Consider the following 19568-nt stretch of genomic DNA (forward strand, 5'->3'; position numbering starts at 1 on the left):
TAGCATATTTAGGGTTGTTTAATTCAACAACAAGGGCAATATTGGGTAATTACTTTTGGTCAAAAGTATGATGTTTGAGCCTTTTTAGTAAGTAAATTACATTTTCTCTTCCGACAACGAAAATTTTAATAAAGTAGGAAAATAAAACTTTTGGAAAGACAGGGAAACACTCGCATTGATCACTGAAAACCCTAGTTTTCCCGTTCAGCTTCTCACCTGAACCCTCATTTTCCTCTGATCATTTCGCTTTCTCTTCTCGAATTTTCCAGCTGAAGTTTCCAGAAGATTCCTATTTTTTGATGGCCATGCCGGCCGATTCTTCAGCATCGAACAACTCGCCGCTTTCGCCTGCCACCACCGCCGACGGTAGCTCCGCCGTCAACAGTCCTCAGTCTCGCCGGAGTTTAACCTCGCCTTGGGCACAAGTCGTCCGCGGTGGCAGCGACGCTGAAGCAACCACGGTCACCGCTCCTCGCTCCCCGTCAGCATCACCATTACCGCCGGAGAAAGTTTCGGTTCCCGATAGCTCGGCTCAGAAAATTTCTCCGGAGAATGAGTTTTCCGATAGTCAGCCTGAGAACTCCAGTGGTACTAATGATGCTTTAGGTCCTCCGAAAAAGCCTGCTTGGAACAAACCTTTAAACGGCGTCGTTGAAGTCGGTTCGGTTATGGGTGGTGCTGTTGCTTGGCCTGCTCTCTCTGAGTCTACTCGGGCCATTCCGAAATCGTCTTCGGATTCATCGAAACCAGTTGCAGATGGATCAAACACACTTTCTCAGGTTCATTTTCTCTGGATTTTCTAATGTTTTTATTTTTTTTATTATTGCTCCGAGTATGTTGTTTCGTATATGTTTATGTGTATAATTAGGCTTTATGAAATCGAGTTAAAAAAATGGCTGCATTGGTTTTTCTGTTGAGGTAGAGGAATTAGGATTTGTTTTAGCTGTATGTTTGATTGATGTTGGTATTTTTATGAATAGGGACCTGTCATTCCACCGTTACTGCAAAAACAAGCTAATAGTAATGCAAACTCACATTCAAATGCAAATCATACAATGCCGGTTAGACAAAGATCAATGAAGCATCGCGGTGGCAGCAGCAGTAGCAGTGTTGGTAGTGGCCCGGGTGGTGGATCTAATCAGAGCGGCTTTAGTCGAGCTCCACCTCCACCTCCACCCCCACCGCCATTGCCACCACCATTTCCTGTGATGCCTTATGGGAATCTGTTACCTCCTGTTCTTGATCCTCGTGTGAGAGGTCCTAGACCCGTTGGAGGAGTTCCTTCTCAGCCACATGGAGGTGATCAATCTTCACATAGAAATCCAAACAGGAAGGGCAACTTTGGGGGCCGACCCCGTGGAGATGGATCTTATCATAGTAGGCGTGATCAAGATCGGAGAGATGTTCACCAAGCCCCTCAATTTGTCCCTCCTCCTGTAGGGTTTATAACACCCCAGTCCCCTGGTTCTGCCCCATTTATGCCTGCACCTTTGAGACCCTTTGCTGGTCCAGTGGGATATGGTAAGTCTTCCTTAGCATCTGTTCATTATCTAGAGGCTGAAAATTTTCACTTATTTCTTTGGTTCCTTTCAGATATGCCACCTCAATTCATATATGTCCCCACAATGCCTCCAGAGTCCTTTAGGGGTGTTCCAATTATCCCGCCACCTCCTCCACCACCACCACCTTTCTTTTTTCCAGTCGTGGATCCAAACTTACCTGCCTTGTTGGTTAAACAGATCGAATATTACTTCAGGTATTTGTGATTGGGACTATTCTTTCCTTCTTTTTTCTTCTCTTTTTGTCTTTTCTTCCCTCCCTTATGAAAGCCAATTTTGTGATTCCTTTCAATTTCTTCCCCCTTAATCTTGAGTTCTTTTAAGAGAATCTGCTGACAGAATCTTTTATTTGTTGCAGTGATGATAATCTGGTGAAAGATGACTTTCTGAGGTCAAAAATGGATGAAGAAGGCTGGGTTCCTATTGAATTGATTGCTAACTTTCCTCGTGTAAGTGATATTTAACCTGGCTCTCGATTTTAATGGGAAGGTGTTTGATCACTGCTTCAGAAGTCTTGAGATTTTTACCTCCTATGGTCCTATTAGATATAAATTGTTTTGAGACCTCAGATACCTCCACGAAAAGTAGCTTCATGTCTCCTCTTCCTTCCTCTTGATTTCCTGTTATTAGGACGTAAATTGTTTAGCAGTGAATACTGATACTTATTAGATACATAATTTCTTGAACCTTGTTCATTGAGGATTCCATTGGTTGATTATGGAGTAATATCTCTAGGAAGTGTTTTACTCAGTCTAGTTTCAGCGTATCTGTTAATTGTAGTTCTGGAGGGCATTGAAGCAAAAGAAAACCTACTTTAAAAAGGATTTTTGCTGGATTGTAATATCTTCCTATTTCATGTCAGTGTTTCCTGTTGATTTTAGCATTATATTACCAGTTTTGATACTGTCTGCTCAAGGATAATTTCTTTTTTGATTAGTGTGTCAAATGAAAGATATTATGGCAATTGACAGAAGTAGCTTTCATTTAAACTAAACTAATTATCTTGCAGATCCATTCATAACTTTCTTTTGTTTGTTACATTTCTTGCTCTTTCTGAAATCTAAGGTCAAAATGGAAGTTCATTTCCCGCTCCTATATTCAGTTCAAACTCGACATCCAAATTTTAAATTTTGCCAACCTCTTCTGAGTTCTGAAATTTACCAAAAATCTAACATTGCCTTTTCTTTCACCCAACTGTTTCCAGGAGCATTGTGTCTATATCCTGTTGTGTCTATATCCAATTTCAATTTGTACCAATCCTTCATAATGGATGTTTGGCTTTTTGCTACTTTTATTTGATCTAAAATTGATGTAATTATACATCTAAGTCACGGATTTTTTGCTATTATCAAAGGGATATGTAGGACTTTCCATATATTATCGATCAAATGATGAAACCCAACTTATTTATTTCTATTTTCTTGTTTTATGTTTGATCTTGTGACTAAAGCTACTGCTCCATCATTGAAAGTTTCTAAACTTTTTTAGTATTCATCGTGTCAACTAGATAAAGACTTTAATGACTTTTAGCGAGTTCTGCCTTGAGATATTGATTTTTTTTTTAAATATAGGAGTTTTGACTTGAAATTGCAATTATATTTTTGAAAATTATTCTTCTGTACAGTATGCTGAGCTTTGACAACAGGGCAACATTTTCTTGCCTTCTCGGTGTTTTTCATTTTTGTGTTAGTATTGCCCATGCACAGATCAAGGTTTTGCTCTATCGTTTGCTTTTTCAGGTTAGGCATTTGACAAACAACATCCAGTTTATCTTGGACTGTTTGAGGGCTTCAACGCTTGTGGAAGTGCAGGTATTATGTGAAATAAAAATTCTAAATCAACTCTGGTTGTTATCATATTGGAGAAGGCAACTAATGCCTTGGAAAATTGTGGGAATTCCTGCAGTTTGATTAGTACTTCATTTAATATCACTTGCCTTTTGGAAAATTATGGTAGTTGCAGGCTTACAACACGATCATTCTGTTTACCCTGCTCTTCTTTTGTCCATTATTATATACTATGGCACCGATGATGCGTAAAGGTTGCTTACGTTATTTGTCTTTGAATTGTCCAGCTTGAGTTTAAGACATGGAATTGGATGCTTCTTACCCCAAAAGTCAATAAATAGAAGAGTGAGGAGGGATTTTTTGGCAAAGCAAGACTGATTAGCTCGCCTAAGGGTCGTAGCGGAAGAATTCCTCATCTGCGAGCTATTGGGGATCTATTCTCAGGAAGGAATGAAAGGACTGACTTTCCTTACCTAATAACATCTTAATCTACGATCTACGAATAAGAAATAGGAGCATCTAGCCGAGTAGCAGTCAGTAGGCGGAGAAGAAGTCAAAGGCGAATATCTCTTTGCCCCCCTCTTCAGTCAATGCTTTGGCCTTCGTCTCTTTTGCCCTTTTAATTAGTTTTTTGGTAAAGTTGCTGTTATGTGAGTGACCAGGAGGTCACGGGTTCAAGTCGTGGAAACAACCTCTTGCAGAAATGCAGGGTAAGGCTGCGTACAATAGACCCTTGTGGTCCGGCCCTTCCTCGGACCCTGCACATAGCGGGAACTTAGTGCGCCGGGCTTCTCTTTTAAAAAAAATGGCAGTGCCAAGTCCTTTATTAATTCTTCAAATCATATCTTATGACGTCACAACCGGTTTTGGGATTAAGTAACTGGGGACTAGGGAGCAGTTAAAAAGCTTGTTTGATTCTAACAACCTGTATTTGTTTCGAGAGCTGTTGTTTTTAAGTGTTATGTGGTTGACGATATACTTGCAGAGATTTTATAATGAACCAATTATTTATATCCGTATACATTTGAAACCATAACTTTTAACCTAGACTTGGATTTATCTGTGTAAACCAACCCACTACCCCCTGGAATTATTGAAAACACTGAACTATGAACCGTAACTCAAACAAGATGCTGGATTCAATGGTTGGAACACGTGTCCTGAACCCATTGTATTAAAATCCTGGATTTGCCTCTGTCATATATTCATAAGAAATTTCCAATGTGATGTAGCAAGAGCATGCGCTGTGAACTGTATTCCTGGATTCACATGTAGTGGGCTGTTGAGCTGTTGAAAATTGAACTCTGATGTTGCATGTTCTTATTATGACTATTTTTCAGGATGATAAGGTAAGGAGACGTGATGATTGGAAGAAATGGATACATACTTCTGGCCATCTTACAGCTGATTCAGGCTCTCAAACTCCTGGTGAATCGACGGAAAATGCCCTAATGAGTTCGTTCCAGGAGATCTCTTTGGATGAATCAGGTAACGACAAAAGTAATGATGTGGATAGGCGAGATGTTCAGGTCGAGGTGGCTGTCAGTGGCTTGTCGGAGGAATTGACTAGCCAGTCAAAATTGGTTCAGGAAGGTAATGCTGAAGAAATCTGTTCCAGCCACGCAGGAAGCAGTCAAGTTTGTTGAAAGTTTTTGCATCTTCAGTCATGGTTGTTGGACTATGTTGGATAGTTCTTGTCTTGAAGGAAACATGTCTTTGGAAAATTGACAGGTACATCATTGCTTCAATTTTGACCCTGTTGAGGCCAGATTTTTGCACCTTTCGAGGTGAGTAGGTGGAAAACAAATAACGTATAACTTATCTGGTATAGAGAATGAAAAGAAGGGGGACATAAAAAGGATACAAAGTTGATTGGCCTGAAGTTATTAGTTTTTTGGCTTGTACACTTGCAATATGGATGCAGTGTGGGATTCCATTGCAATTCAATGACGTGGATTTGTTTTGTGCTCTGAAGTGAGGAATTTTTTGGGGTAATTTGTCTCCTGTGTGCTTGGAAATCAGTAGAAAGTTACTGAAATGTAAAAAGTTCTTGGCTGTTAAAGAGAGCAGTTGAGCTCTACTGATTTTGTTATACTTATCTAGGCATATCTGCTTCAATTATTTTTGTATTTTGATATTTTTTAAGTTTCACTTTGCCTCCTTTTGCGCCTCCTATGATCAAGCTTTAGCATAGTTCGTTCTTTTATACAGCTCTTGTGTTCTGCTCTTCTTATTGCAAAATTTCTCTTAGCGTGGGAGAAATCTGTGTTGAAGTATTGAACATGGAATAGAATGTTCAATTCCTTCCAAGTTCTAGTACTATTACTTAATAACGCTATATGGTTTGTTTTATCCCTAATTAATCTTCCTGCTCCGTTATGTACCCGATTGCTTGCATGAGTTGTGGTTGCCTTTAAGTGAAAAGGAATAAACAAACTATGTGGTTTTTGACCATTTCTCTAGAAGAGTCTGAATTCATGAAATTTATGGCTGTAATATTATCAGAATACCAAAGAAAACTTGCTCCCCATTAGTGGTTCAGTTCATGTTGAATCGTGAAAGGGGAAATGGCTTCTCCTATCGAACCAAACTGATTTGGACTTTGAGATGCAAAATGGTTGCTGAAATGTTAGAAGGACTAACAGATTTGTCCCCTAAGTTTCTGGAAGCTATGTACGTTAGTAATTAAGTCTTCTTAATGCGACATAAGTTATGTAGGCGACACTACTAAAATGTGACCCTTAGATTATATTAGACATTGAGAGAAATAGGTCTTTTTGTAGCTTCATTATTATACAATTTGTTTCAATATTGTTATGGTTACTGTATCACTGAAGCCATCATGCAGAGAGTATTAGTATTCAGCTAACATGTTAATGTATACTACCTCCGTTTCAGTTTATGTGAACCTATTTCCTTTTTGGTCCGTTCCAAAAAGAATGACCTCTTTCTAAATTTGGAAACAATTTTGCTTAAACTTACAATTCTACCCTTAATGAGAAACTTTTATAACCACACAAATACTCTAGGTCCCTTTTTGACTTGTTTAGGACCATAAATTTTAAGTCTTCATTTTTTCTTAAACTTCGTGCCTAGTCAAACATGTTCACATAAATTGGAACGGAGGGAGTAGTAATTAAGAAGTAAGTGTGACATCGCCCAATCAGAAACATTTAAATAAAAACTACACGAAGCTATCATAATAACCATCCGTTGTCGTCCAGCGGTTAGGATATCTGGCTTTCACCCAGGAGATCCGGGTTCGATTCCCGGCAACGGAATTCATTTTTTTGAAATGCAAACAAATATCCTGCTACTGTTCCACTATATTCTATTCCTTTTTACCAAACTAAACCAATGTTTTTTTTGCAGGGGCTCCAAACAGAAACTTAAAACGAATTACAATACAATCGTAGCAGCAAAAATAAAGTGAATAAGTCTTTATAACCTCTTGAATATAATTTTTTTTTTTTAAACGATATAAAATTATCAGGTTGCAAGTAAAGCACTTATTAATTATATAAAATCTAAACAATCTTAATAGTTATGTGCTTGTTCCACTTTTTAGGAAGATTGGACACTATGTTCACAAGTCTTATATAAGATATCTTAGGAGTGAGTTTGCTTGTGTCAAATCTGTAGAAGGAATGGTGGTCTAACTCTTTGAAATCTGTTGTGGCCTGACAAAATTACATATATGTATTGTATTGTGTATTGAAGAACTACATTTTAGTTTTGACTTGAACTTTGCACGGCAGTCAACTTAAATACATAAAGAAAAATAAAAAGTGAGAAGCTGTGCAATAAAAATAACAAGCTTACTTCTAAAATGCAAAACTTCTGTTTACTTATATATATTTTCTCATTTTATTTTACTCCATTCATCACCTCTTGAAAATATGAATATAGATGGGCACTAACAGATCTTTGATGACTATATATAAAGCAATTGCGTACGTAAGTTCAGACACCCACTCTATTAAGTTTAATGGTTTATCTATTGCGATATCAAGTTCTGGTGTTTATGTCATCATTCCCTCAAGAAACTGAATAATGGATTGAGTATTACAGGCGTGCACTTAGGACGCGATCCCACACACTAAAAATATGATCACGATGAACATTAAAGGGCAGCCTAGTGCACAACAATACAAAAATCGAGTTATGTGTTGGATTCGGGAAAGAGCTAGTTGGATCATGTTGGGTCGAATTATTGTACACAATCTTATCTTGCATTTCTACGTGAGATTATTTTGACGACTTGAACCCATGGGCTTTTATCATATGCATACAATTTTAATGGTAGACTTATGACAATCTGCTTATAAATAATAGTCCTTGAATCTTTAGGGTCCGTTTGGCCATAAAAAAAGATTTCCTTTTTTTTTTTTACTTTTTCGAAATCAGTCAAATTGGCCACGAGAATTTCAAATTTTCACTTGAAGTTGAATTTCTGTATTTTTCAAAATTTGAAAAAAATCCAAAAAGGTATTTTTCAAAATTTTCACTTCAAAATACTCATAAAAATTCAAAACACAGCTCCAAATTGTATTCTCTAATTTTCAAATAATTCTCAACTTAATTTCACGACTCTTATGTCCACACCCCCACTTAATACTTCACATGGAGAAGCTTCATTTTGTTATTATTACTAACTGTTACTCCTCAAAGGAAACAAGGCACCTTGTCTCCATCTGCAAATGTATGTTTTAAGAAATGAAATAGAAAGGACATAACACCAAATGAGATACAAAGAAAAGAAAAAAAGAAATTAAAGTATTCCTGCTAAAATAGTAAAATTAAAGAGGGAGTCAACAGACTATTAGTCATCAGTCAGTGGGCGTTTTAATTTGGAAAAGCAATAAACGCACTTTGAGAGGATGACTGATGGGCAGTGCGTACACATATGAATGCACCAACAAAAATTGCCATTACTTAAGTGCTTTGTTTATTCTATTTATTTATATATAGAACATGACTGTTGGGATTAAGCTTTTTTCTATACCTTTAAACGGACTTCTCATCAACATTTACCAGCAGCAAAATGAAAGAAATTTCTTTGTTTTTCTGCTTTTCTCTTTTCATGATTGTCTCTTGTATTAGAGAAGCCGAGTCAGCTTCTCAAGCACAAAGCAATGGAATTTATATCGTTTATATGGGTGCTGCTGCTTCATCTAATGGTGGCACAAGAAATGATCAAGCGCAGCTTATCAGCTCATTGATTAAAAGGCTGGTTTATTATCTTTACTTTTTTGTCATTTTCAAAAAGATTAAAATCTTTATATATATTTGGAAATTCTTTAATTCTAACACTACTCTCGTCCCTCAGTGACCAGCTCTTTTAAGAACTGATGAAAACAACTAGATACTAGGCTAGCGTTTGAATATAGATTTGGTTAAAACTTGAAAAAAATGAGTTTTTGAAGATGAGGAAAAATAGTTTTTAAAAGTTGAAATTGTGTTTGGATATACATTTTACTTGAAAAGAATTTGAAGTTTTGTGAGTATAAAACTTTGAAAATTTTCAAAAACTACTCTAGAGCTGTTTTTGGAATTTGAAGATTTTGTTTTCAAAATCTGCCAAAAAATCTATAAACCAACAGATATTTGAAAACAAATTTGATATAGCCAAACGGAAGCTAGGAAACCTTTGGTATGTTATACTATTCTTTTTTGTTTACGTCCCAACTTCTTTATTTTAAATTTTTGTGTAGCTAGTCAAACACTGTATATCTGTAGCGAACTCAGCAATTTCTTCAAGTATGTTCAAACATAAAAGAAATGAAAAAAAAATCATAATAAAGGGTGTTCAATATATGTTATATATCTCTAAAATCTAATATTTTACTAATATACACAATGTAAATTTTCAATAAATGATGGTTAATTGACCACCCTTGATAGGTTGTAGCGTGAGTTTCGCCCCTGCTGTCCATATATAAAACATGAAAAATGGTCAAAAATACCGCTCTACTAATTAAATAGGGGATATCTTTATTGTATCCTCAGTTATATTCTTTCCTTAGCGAATTAGCTCAGATTTGCAGCCCCTATCTGCAATATAACAGAGTATAGTTTTAAAGTATAGCTAAAGCAGACGGGTAAATATAGACTTTCTCCTGAAATATTATGACACATGGAATCCAGCCTGTCTATGTTGGAGCTTCGTTAAAATTAAGGAAAACACGAGACGATTTACTAATGACAAAAGTTTTTAATATTGAGAAATTTGTATAATTGATGGGTAAATTTGAACATCTCCTGTGTAAGTTATTTAGGTGAATTTGTCACCAGGCTAGAAACTTAAGTTGTGGTAGACTAACTTGTTGTTTCCGGAAATTCTCATTGCTCTTTACCACCATGAAATAAACAAACATAAATTTTTGCTTTGTTTTGTTTTAGAAACAAGAATGCAGTGATACATCGCTACGAAAATGGTTTCTCAGGATTTGCGGCGCGTTTATCAGAATCTGAAGCCCAATCCATTGCTCAAAGACCTGGAGTTGTCTCTGTTTTCCCTGATCCAGTGCTGCAACTCCACACTACACGTTCATGGGATTTCTTGAAGTATCAAACCGGTGACGAAACCAATTCAAGTCCAAGCTCTCGTTCTGATTCATCACCAAATGTAGCTGACACCATAATTGGAATCTTAGATACGGGTAGGACATTTTAATATTTCCTACTAATTAATATCATAAATATTATAATGCAAGCTTATTGCATTTTCTTTGTAGTAGTTATTTAAAATCACTGAAATCATATTCAGGAATATGGCCAGAATCAGCGAGTTTCAACGACAAGGGTATGAGTTCAGTTCCAGCCCGGTGGAAAGGAATTTGCATGGAAGGTCATGATTTTGGCGCTTCCAAATGCAACAAGTAACTAACTTTCTCCTCCTCATATTTACACCTTTTGTTTTCAGCTCTGCATTTTGTATAGATGAAACTTGTGACTTACCTTGCTATGATTACGTAAATATTTCCCATTCCCGTTATTAGGGGCAATGGCGAAACCAGAAAATTCCTTTGCCAGTGGGTTATGCAAGGGTGTTCAAAGTCTATTTTTAATCAATAACAAGTAATATTTTACCTTATACATAGTATAATTTTTCGGCGAAAGGTGGTCAGTTGACCACCCTTGGGTCAACATAGCTTCGCCCCTGATTAGGGGCGTATCCAGTAGTATAGTTATGGGTTCATTTGAACCCATAATTTTTAGTCTAGATCAAGATTTATCTATGTAACATCCACTGAAATTGTTGAAAATATTGAACTATGAACATAACTCAAACAAGTTGATGGATTCACTAGTTGAACTCGAGTGTTGAACCCATAAAATTAAAATCCCGGATCAGCCTTTGTTCGTATATGGTTTCACTTTTCTACGTTCTCTTATGTCAGTTCCTTGTTAGTCAGGTGTCTTCCCTTCCTCAAAAATTCATATAACAAGGATATATAATATCTGTTCATCTTTCTGTGATGATTGAAATTTTCTATAGGAAGATAGTTGGTGCAAGATTTTATGAGGACTTTGATGACAGTGGAATGAAAATCAATGGCACAGCTAGGGACGAGAATGGACACGGTACTCATGTTGCATCCACTGCAGCTGGGAGCCATGTTGCAGGTGCATCCTACAATGGACTAGCTGCAGGTAGTGGCAGATATACCTTGTCCCAAGCGCTTCATTGAATTTTTTTATTAAATAGTCTATATAGATAAATAGGGAAAATAAAAATATTAGATATAAATATAAAATATGATATTGCTTGACATTATAGTAATTTATTCATTTGTACCCTTCTTCAAATGTTGACACCACTTACGTATGCCACTTGCTGCAGGAACTGCCAAGGGCGGATCTCCAAGTTCAAGAATCGCCATGTATCGTGTGTGCACGTCTAATGGATGCCGTGGATCAGCTATCATGAAAGCATTTGATGATGCAATTGCAGATGGGGTTGATATTTTATCTCTATCACTTGGTTCATCACCTGGAGTTGAAGAGTTATCAAAAAATCCTATTGCCATAGGAGCATTTCATGCCGTGGAAAAGGGCATTGTTGTTATCTGTTCTGCTGGAAATGGTGGCCCTGATCCCAAAACTGTTGTCAATACAGCTCCTTGGATTCTCACTGTTGCAGCTACCACCATTGACCGTGACTTCGAGACAGATATTATCTTAGGTGGAAACAAGCTGATTAAGGTAAATGCTACTGTACTAATCATTTGTGCCTACAGTACTATTCGTCAATCCTTTGCTTTCTTCTCATGTTTTGTATCAACATTTGCTTGAATATCCTTGTTGAATTTCAGGGTGGAGGTATAAACTTTGGTAATATGAAAAAATCTCCGGTCTACCCATTGATTCAAGGCAATTCAGCTAAACTAAACAAGCGTATTACTGAGGAAGAGGCAAGGTATATATATGCGTCAAGAATGTCAGGCCACATTTTCTAGTGCCTCGCAAAGATATGAAATAGTACACTAATATGTACTGTAACTAAAAATGATGGTGTTTCAGGGGTTGCGTTCCTGATTCATTAGACAAAAACAAAGTCAAGGGGAAAATTGTTGTATGTGAAAACCATCAGAACGATGGATTTTCACCCAATGACAGGCTACTCGAAGTAAAGAGCCGAGGTGGAGTTGGATTTATACTAATAGATGATGATCTGAGAACAGTGGCACCCAAATTCGAATCGTTCCCAGCAGCTGTAATCTCTAGAAAAGATGGTACTGAAATCCTCTCCTACATCAAATCCACAAGGTAATCTCTGTCTATATTCGATTTGTGGAAATCCAACTTAAAGATTTTTACATTAGAGTCCTGGTGCACTAAACTTCCGCTATGCGCGGGGTCCAGGGAAGAGGCGGACCACAAGGATCTATTGTGTGCAGCCTTACCTTGCATTTCTGCAAGAGGTTGTTTCCACGGCTCGAACCCCTGACCTTCTGGTCACATGACAATAACTTTACCAGTTGCGACAAAGCTCTCCTTCTTTTGCACTAGAGTCTATAAACTACTTCTCACTTAAAAATAAATAGATTTTTTCTTATTTTCCTCAGAAAATCAAAATCCCTGAAAGGTCCAACACTCGACAATGGAAAACCAAATAGGCATGCAAATCCAACAAAAAAGCCAAGGTGACTCAATCCTAAATTTTTTATTTATGATCACTGAACTTATGATTTAAAGTGCGACAATATTTTACTCATAGCCATTTTCTGTAATGTGTACAAAAAACATTATCCTATATCATTGATCTTATATTGTTGCTAAGTGCGCAAGCAGTTAACGATTTTTCAAACTTCTGAAGGAATCCAGTTGCATCAATTCTACCAACTGTTTCCACAACAAAGTATAAACCAGCTCCTGTTGTGCCTTACTTTTCATCAAGGGGCCCTGTAGAAAACACCCCTAACCTACTCAAAGTAAGGCTAAATATATTTGATATGTTTGATTGTTTTCTAAATACAAGTTTTTTCTAGACAGATACAACAAATCACATGCTAAATGGATTTTAATTTGTCCTTGCAGCCGGATATTACAGCACCAGGGGTAACAATTCTTGCTGCTTGGCCTGGAAATAAACAACCAATGTTCAACATACTCTCAGGTACTTCTATGTCCTGCCCTCACGTTTCCGGCATTGCTGCAACTGTCAAGGCGCAAAATCCCACCTGGGGTCCCTCCGCTATCAAGTCAGCTATTATGACCACTGGTAAGGAACTTAATAACACTCCATTTGTTTCAATTTATGTGTGTTACTTTACATATTAGTCTGATTTAAAAAAAAATGTCTCTTTCTATATTTAGTAACTCTTTAACTCCAACACAAGGCCGGCTCTAATGTTATAAGAGGTAAGGCCTATGCCTTAGACCCCCAAATTTAATAGGTTTATAAGTGTTTAAAAAATAATATTTAATACTTTTAATACAAAAGTAGAGTTTTTAATATAAAAGAAAGAAAGATCTTTATATATATAAAAATAAAGTAATAATTTGACTTACTTAAAAATGGGTAGATGAATAGTTTTCCAACGTTCCAATTTTTTACTTTTTACTCCTTCATTAGAGAACGTGTAAAAGTTTTACTCTCCCTTTCTTAATTTGTTCAAGTCAATCTTTTTTTTTACCAATCTCTTCATATTTCAAATACATATTTTTGGTCTTTCTCTTTATTATTCTTACTCACATTCTTTCTCCAAGATTTTATTAGTTTAAGTGTTCAACAATACTTTTAAACTTTCAATAGTTTTATACTTCTATTGCTCTATAATATCTTATCTAAAATCAACAATATATGAAGAAAGACTAAGAGCCCGTTTGGATTAGCTGATAAGCTTGTAGTGCTAAAAAAATTTTTAAAGTGCTGAAACTGATTTTTAAAATAAGCATTTACGTGTTTGGATAGAAGTGCTAAAACTGATAATAAACAGTTTATGTGTTTGATTAAAAAGTGTTGATAAGTTGTTCTTTTGTTAAAATGACTAAAATACCCTTGAACTTTTTTCAAAAGATTATAAATTAATTTTTTTTTTTGTAAAGAAAAGAATTAATAACGAATATGGAATGAAGAGAAAGTCAAGAAATTTATTTTAGGAAAAATATTTTGTGAATTAGAAAATATTATTAAGGATAAACTAGTAAAAGTGTTGGTCAAACTAATAGTGCTTATAAGCTGAAAAGCCATTAGTTAGGGGTGACCAGCTTATGGCTTATGGCTGATTTTAGCTTATAAGCACTTGGCTTATAAGCACTTTGAGTGTTTACCAAACGCATAGATAAGTCAAAAGGTGCTTATAAGCCAGTTTGACCAGCTTATAAGCTTAGCCAAACACTCTCTAAATGAGTTGTCTATAATATCAATTGAAAAAGAATTATTAGAAAAAGTTGATTATAAAAAAGATCATTAACAACTTTCTATCTCAAAATGCCAGAAGATTAGATTTCAGATAACAATATATCTTATAACTTCATTTTAAAAATTTAGGCCTCCTATTAAATTTTGGCCTTAGGCCCGCATGTGCTTGAGCCGCCCCTGCTCCAACATTCCACGTGGCATATTTAAGACCACAAGATTCAAGAGCATTTTGGTGTATTACGAACATCTTTAGTTTAAGACCACAAGATTCAAGATCCTTCCTTAATTTTTTAAACTTCGTGCACGATCAAACTAAGACACATAGAATGAAACGGGAGTAGTAAACTAGTCAACATTCTTTCACTGATATCCTTTCTTATTTCAAACTTTGTTCCAACAGCTATTCAGACAAACAATTTGAAGGCTCCAATCACTACAAACTTTGGATCCAAGGCAACACCATATGACATAGGTGCAGGAGAAGCAAGCACTTCAGGTCCATTAAAACCAGGTCTAGTCTACGCGACAGATGTTGCCGACTACTTGCACTTCCTCTGTTCTGTTGGCTATGACAAATCAAAGATAAAGCTGATCTCAAGTACAGTTCCTAAAGACTTTTCATGCCCAAAAAACTCAAGCTCTGAATTGGTTTCTAATATGAATTACCCATCAATTGCTATTTCTAGTCTCAAAAAATATAAAACCAAGAAAGTTACTAGAATTGTTACTAATGTTGGGAGAAGAAGCATCGGTATATATTGCGATTGTTGAGGCACCAACTGGATTGCGAGTCCAAGTGATTCCGAGTAAACTGGAGTTTACAAATAATAGCAAGAAATTAAGCTATGAAGTGTCTTTTAGAGCTTCATCTACAACAAAGGAAGACCTGTTTGGCTCAATTACTTGGACAAATGGTAAGTACAAAGTCCGAAGCCCATTTGTTGTAAGTAAGAGTGACTAACATAAGTCTATTGCTAACATTTTCAGACCTGTAGACTATTAACTAGTCTAGAAAGTTTGTATGCAATGTCATACATGCATAAAGGCAATTATGTTAGCAACACATCACTGTAACTTTATTAGTAATCTTGGAGTATTTATTTGAGAACTGTAGGCTACTAATTAGTAATCTAGAAAGTTTGTATATTATAGTATCACTCATCCATGAGCACAATTATGTTATCAACCATCGCTATTTACTTTCTCTTTAGATTGTAGGGCAATTATCACATAGAAAGTTCAGCTGTGGCGCACCCTAGGGTTTAACTTTTTATTTTTTACCTAGTTTTTGGTTGCAAAGACAATATTTATTGTACATATTAAGGGGGCCATAACATATTGTAGCATCACTAGATTTTCTAGGTTTGTCTTGTGTCTTCAAAACAAACAGTCCATGTACCATGGGTGAGCGACAATTATGTCTTTAATCCACTTGGCTATATCTACCTCTACCCTGGCACAAGTTGAAGTGTCCATGTGCATTAGCAGAGGCGGAGCTAGTCCATTAGGTGCGGGTTCGGCCTAACCCAATCACTTTTGCTTAAACACTATTGTATTAAAAAATTCATTAAATATGTATAAATATTTAATTGTGAAACCAGTAAGTAAGACGAGCTATGGATTCCGTAATTATTTTGGAACCCATAAACTTCAAATCCTGACTCGTCTTACTAAATTAGACATCTCTTCAGCCATACCTCAAAATTTTTCTTCTTATATAACAACTCTGAGGTTGGGATCCACAGGATTGTATGGGATAATTCCTGAGACTACTTTTCACTTGCCAGACTTGCAAGTTCTTACCTTGTTAGACAATAATCAGCTCGCTGGTTATTTTCCAAATACCAAATGGAACAACAGTGCATATCTCAGGGAGTTAGATCTTTCTTCAGTTAAGTTTTATGGTGATTTGCCTGAATCTCTTGGTTATCTAACTTCTTTGCTGCCCTTGGAACTTAATTCTTGCAATCTCTCGGGGCCAATTCCAAAATCTCTTTGGAATCTCGCTCGTCTAGAGTTGTTGCACCTTTCAAATAACCATCTTGAAGGGCCAATTCCTCTATCTCTTGGCTAACATCCTTGCGGTCCTTGCAACTTAATTCTTGTAATCTCACTGGACCTATTCCAAAATCTCTTTGGAATCTCATCCGTATAGAGTCTATGGATCTTCGAAATAACCATCTTGAAGGACCAATTCCTCCTTTTAATAGTGGACTGCAGAATCTAAACACATTTCTGCTATCAAATAACTCCCTGAATGGAGCATTACCATCATGGATATCCTCACTTCCATCACTAAGTGCACTAGACTTGAGTTTTAACCACTTTTTTAGTCAGCTTGAGGATTTCAAGCACAATATATTAGTCCAGATTAATTTAGAACACAACCAATTGCAAGGTCCTCTTCCCAAGTCACTTCAGAACCTTGTGAATCTAACATTACTTTATCTTTCATTTAACAATTTTAGTGGAAATGTAGATGTCAGCATCTTTTCAAGTCTCAAACAACTTACCGATCTGGATCTTTCATATAATAGTATTTCACTGACCAATGAGAACAAAGTCAAGTCTACCTTGCCTGAATCTTTGACAAGCTTATTGTTGTCTGCTTGTGAAGTAAATGAATTGGATTTTTTGAGATCAGCAAAGAATCTTGAGCAGTTGGATCTTTCATATAACAAGATTCAAGGAAGAATTCCTGATTGGGATTCGGGCATGGTCTAATTGGATGCATTCCATGTCAGTTCTTGATCTATCCCACAACATGTTGACAAGTTTTCACCACATTCATCTTCTTCCTCTATATGCTATTGATTTACAGTCAAATTTTCTTCAAGGATCGCTACCTATTCCATAACCCTCTGTACAATTTTTCTTCATGTCAAATAATAATCTTATTGGGGAGATCCCTTCCTCTTTTTGCAATTTGACATCATTAATAATTCTAGATTTGTCAAGAAACAAGTTGAAAGGAGCAATTCCACAATGTTTGGGTAACATGAGTGAACTACTCATGGTTTTCGATATGCAACACATTGTCTTTCCGGAAATCTCCAAATAACTTGTACATCTGGGAATTCACTTAAAAGCTTCAACTTGCATGACAATAAACTAGAGGGAAAAATCCCAGGACCCTTGGCCAATTGCAAATGGTTGGAAGTTCTTGACTTGGGAAACAATCATCTCAATAATACATTTCCTATGTGGTTGGGGACTCTTCCAATGCTACAAGTTTTAAGCTTGAAATCCAATAAATTGCATAGACCCATTATAACTTCAAGCATTGAAAACTTGTTTCCTCAGCCTCGGATACTAGATCTCTCTGATAATGCGTTTACAGCAGAGTTACCAACAAGTCTTTTTCTACAATTAAAAGCCATGTGGAGAATTGATCAACCAATAAATCCACCAATTACTAATGAAGGGAATTTATATTGCAGAGACACAGTAACTGTTGTAACAAAGGGACTGGAGCGTGAAGTTGTGAGAATCTTGTCTTTGTACACCACGATCGTTCTTTCAAACAACAAATTTGAAGGACATATTCCTAGTGTTCTGGGAGATCTCATTTCGCTTTGGGTGTTGAAATTGTCTCATAATCCGTATTACAGGGTCATATTCCACCATCACTTGGAAATTTATCTCTAGTCGAATCGTTACCTTTCATCTAACCAGCTTTTAGGGGAGATACCAAGAAAACTTGCTTAACTTAGGGGACCTCAATTTTCTACATTAGAGAACAATTCATATGAAGGTAATGATGGATTACGTGGATTCCCCGTTTCAAAAGGTTGTGGGAGTAACAAGATGCCAGAGACAAACAACAACAACACGCATTTTGGATGAAGAAAGTAATTCTACATTTCCAAGTGAATTTAGGAAAGCAATTCTGCATGCATTATCGTCTTCAATGTAATTGGAATCTTAGAATTGCTTTCCTAAATTCACTTAAAAATGTAGAATTGCTTTCTTCATCCAAAACGCGAGGTATTGTTTTTCTCGGGAATCCTGCTACTTCCACAACCTTCTGAAACTGGGAATCCACGTAATCCATCATTACGTTCATATGACTTATTCTCAAATGTTTGAAATTGAGGTCCTTGAGGAATGCATCCTACGAGATGATTGTGGGAGAGATTTAAGAATGCAAAAGACCAAAGAGAAGCAAGTTGTTGTGGTATCTGTCCTGAAAGCTGGTTAAATGAAATGTCCAGTGATTCAACTACAGATAAATTTCCAAGTGATTTCGATATATGACCTTGCAATCCATTATGAGATAAGTTCAACACACGAAGTGCAATGAGGTCTCCCATAATACTTGAAATTTGTCCTTCAAATTTATTGTTTGAAAGATCCATAGTGGTGTACAAAGACAAGATTCTAACAACTTCAAGCTCCTATCCTTTTGTTACGACATCTACAGAGTCTTGGTAATATCCATCACTTGGTGTCTTCATTGCTTGATTGATACTCGTCATGGCTTTCAAATGGTGAAAAGACTTGTTGGCAACTCTGTTGTAAATGTATTGCATGGGAAATCTAATATCCGAAGCTGAGAAAACATGCTTTTAATTCCCCGAAGTTCTAATTGGTCCGTGCGGTTTATTGGATCTCAAGCTTAAAACTTGTAGCTTTGGAAGAGTCCCTAACCACATAGGGAATGTGTCATTGATGTGATTGTTTCCCAAATCAAGAACTTCCAGCTGTTTGCAATTGGCTAAAGATTTTGGGATTTTTTCCCTCTACCTTATTGCCATACAAGTTGAAGCTTTTCAGTCCACTTCCAACTCTAAAATTTGTTTGGAGATTCCCAGAAAGAAAATTGTGTTGCATATCTAAAGCCTCAAGTTGGTCACTCATGTTACCCAAACACTGTGGAATTGCTCCCTTCAAATTGTTTCTTGCCAAATCAAGAACTATTAATGATGTCAAATTGCAAACATAAGAAGGGATCTTCCCACTGAGACTATTATTTGATATGAAAAAATAACTTAGAGAGGACGGTAGAATAGGTAGCGATCCTTGAAGAAAATTGGATCGCAAATCTAGAGTACCTAGTTGAAAAAATGATGAAATATGGTCAATACTTGTCAACATGTTGTGGGATAAGTTAAGATAATACACTGAATGTATCCAATTAGCTAGACCATGCCCAATAAGGAATTGTTCCTTGAATATTGTTATTTGAAAGATCCAAAGAAAAAAGTGTTGAGTTTTTTGTTATTTAAGATGAAATAGTCTTAAAATGAGGGTGAATGGGAAATTGAGGGAAAAAATAAAATTTTTGAGTAAAATTTTAAGTTTCCCCCTCTTGACAATGAGACATTATCCCATATTGGAAGAGGAAAAGAT

General features: G+C 36.3%; 1 protein-coding gene, 1 non-coding gene and 3 pseudogenes across 2 annotated transcripts; 4 read left to right on the plus strand and 1 right to left on the minus strand.

Annotated features, from left to right (window-relative positions):
• Nucleotides 1–89: 89 nt before the first annotated feature.
• On the plus strand, nucleotides 90–5506 carry LOC107787138 (la-related protein 1C). Its single transcript, XM_016608663.2, has 6 exons — nucleotides 90–779; nucleotides 981–1521; nucleotides 1594–1756; nucleotides 1918–2008; nucleotides 3299–3370; nucleotides 4687–5506. Exons 1-6 carry the CDS (start codon nucleotides 300–302, stop codon nucleotides 4990–4992), a joined length of 1653 nt encoding a protein of 550 aa, XP_016464149.1. The 5' UTR covers nucleotides 90–299; the 3' UTR covers nucleotides 4993–5506.
• Nucleotides 5507–6555: 1049 nt separating this feature from the next.
• On the plus strand, nucleotides 6556–6627 carry TRNAE-UUC (transfer RNA glutamic acid (anticodon UUC)). The gene has a single exon. It is a non-coding gene; the product is annotated as a tRNA-Glu (tRNA).
• A 1687-nt stretch (nucleotides 6628–8314) lies between these two features.
• Nucleotides 8315–15420, plus strand: LOC107787139 (CO(2)-response secreted protease-like; annotated as a pseudogene).
• Nucleotides 15421–15789: 369 nt separating this feature from the next.
• Nucleotides 15790–18132, plus strand: LOC107787134 (receptor-like protein 7; annotated as a pseudogene).
• Nucleotides 18133–18144: 12 nt separating this feature from the next.
• LOC107787135 (receptor-like protein 7) lies at nucleotides 18145–19313 on the minus strand (annotated as a pseudogene).
• Between the last annotated feature and the right edge of the window lie 255 nt (nucleotides 19314–19568).

Source organism: Nicotiana tabacum, chromosome 23, assembly GCF_000715075.1.
Source record: "Nicotiana tabacum cultivar K326 chromosome 23, ASM71507v2, whole genome shotgun sequence".
NCBI lineage: Eukaryota > Viridiplantae > Streptophyta > Magnoliopsida > Solanales > Solanaceae > Nicotiana > Nicotiana tabacum.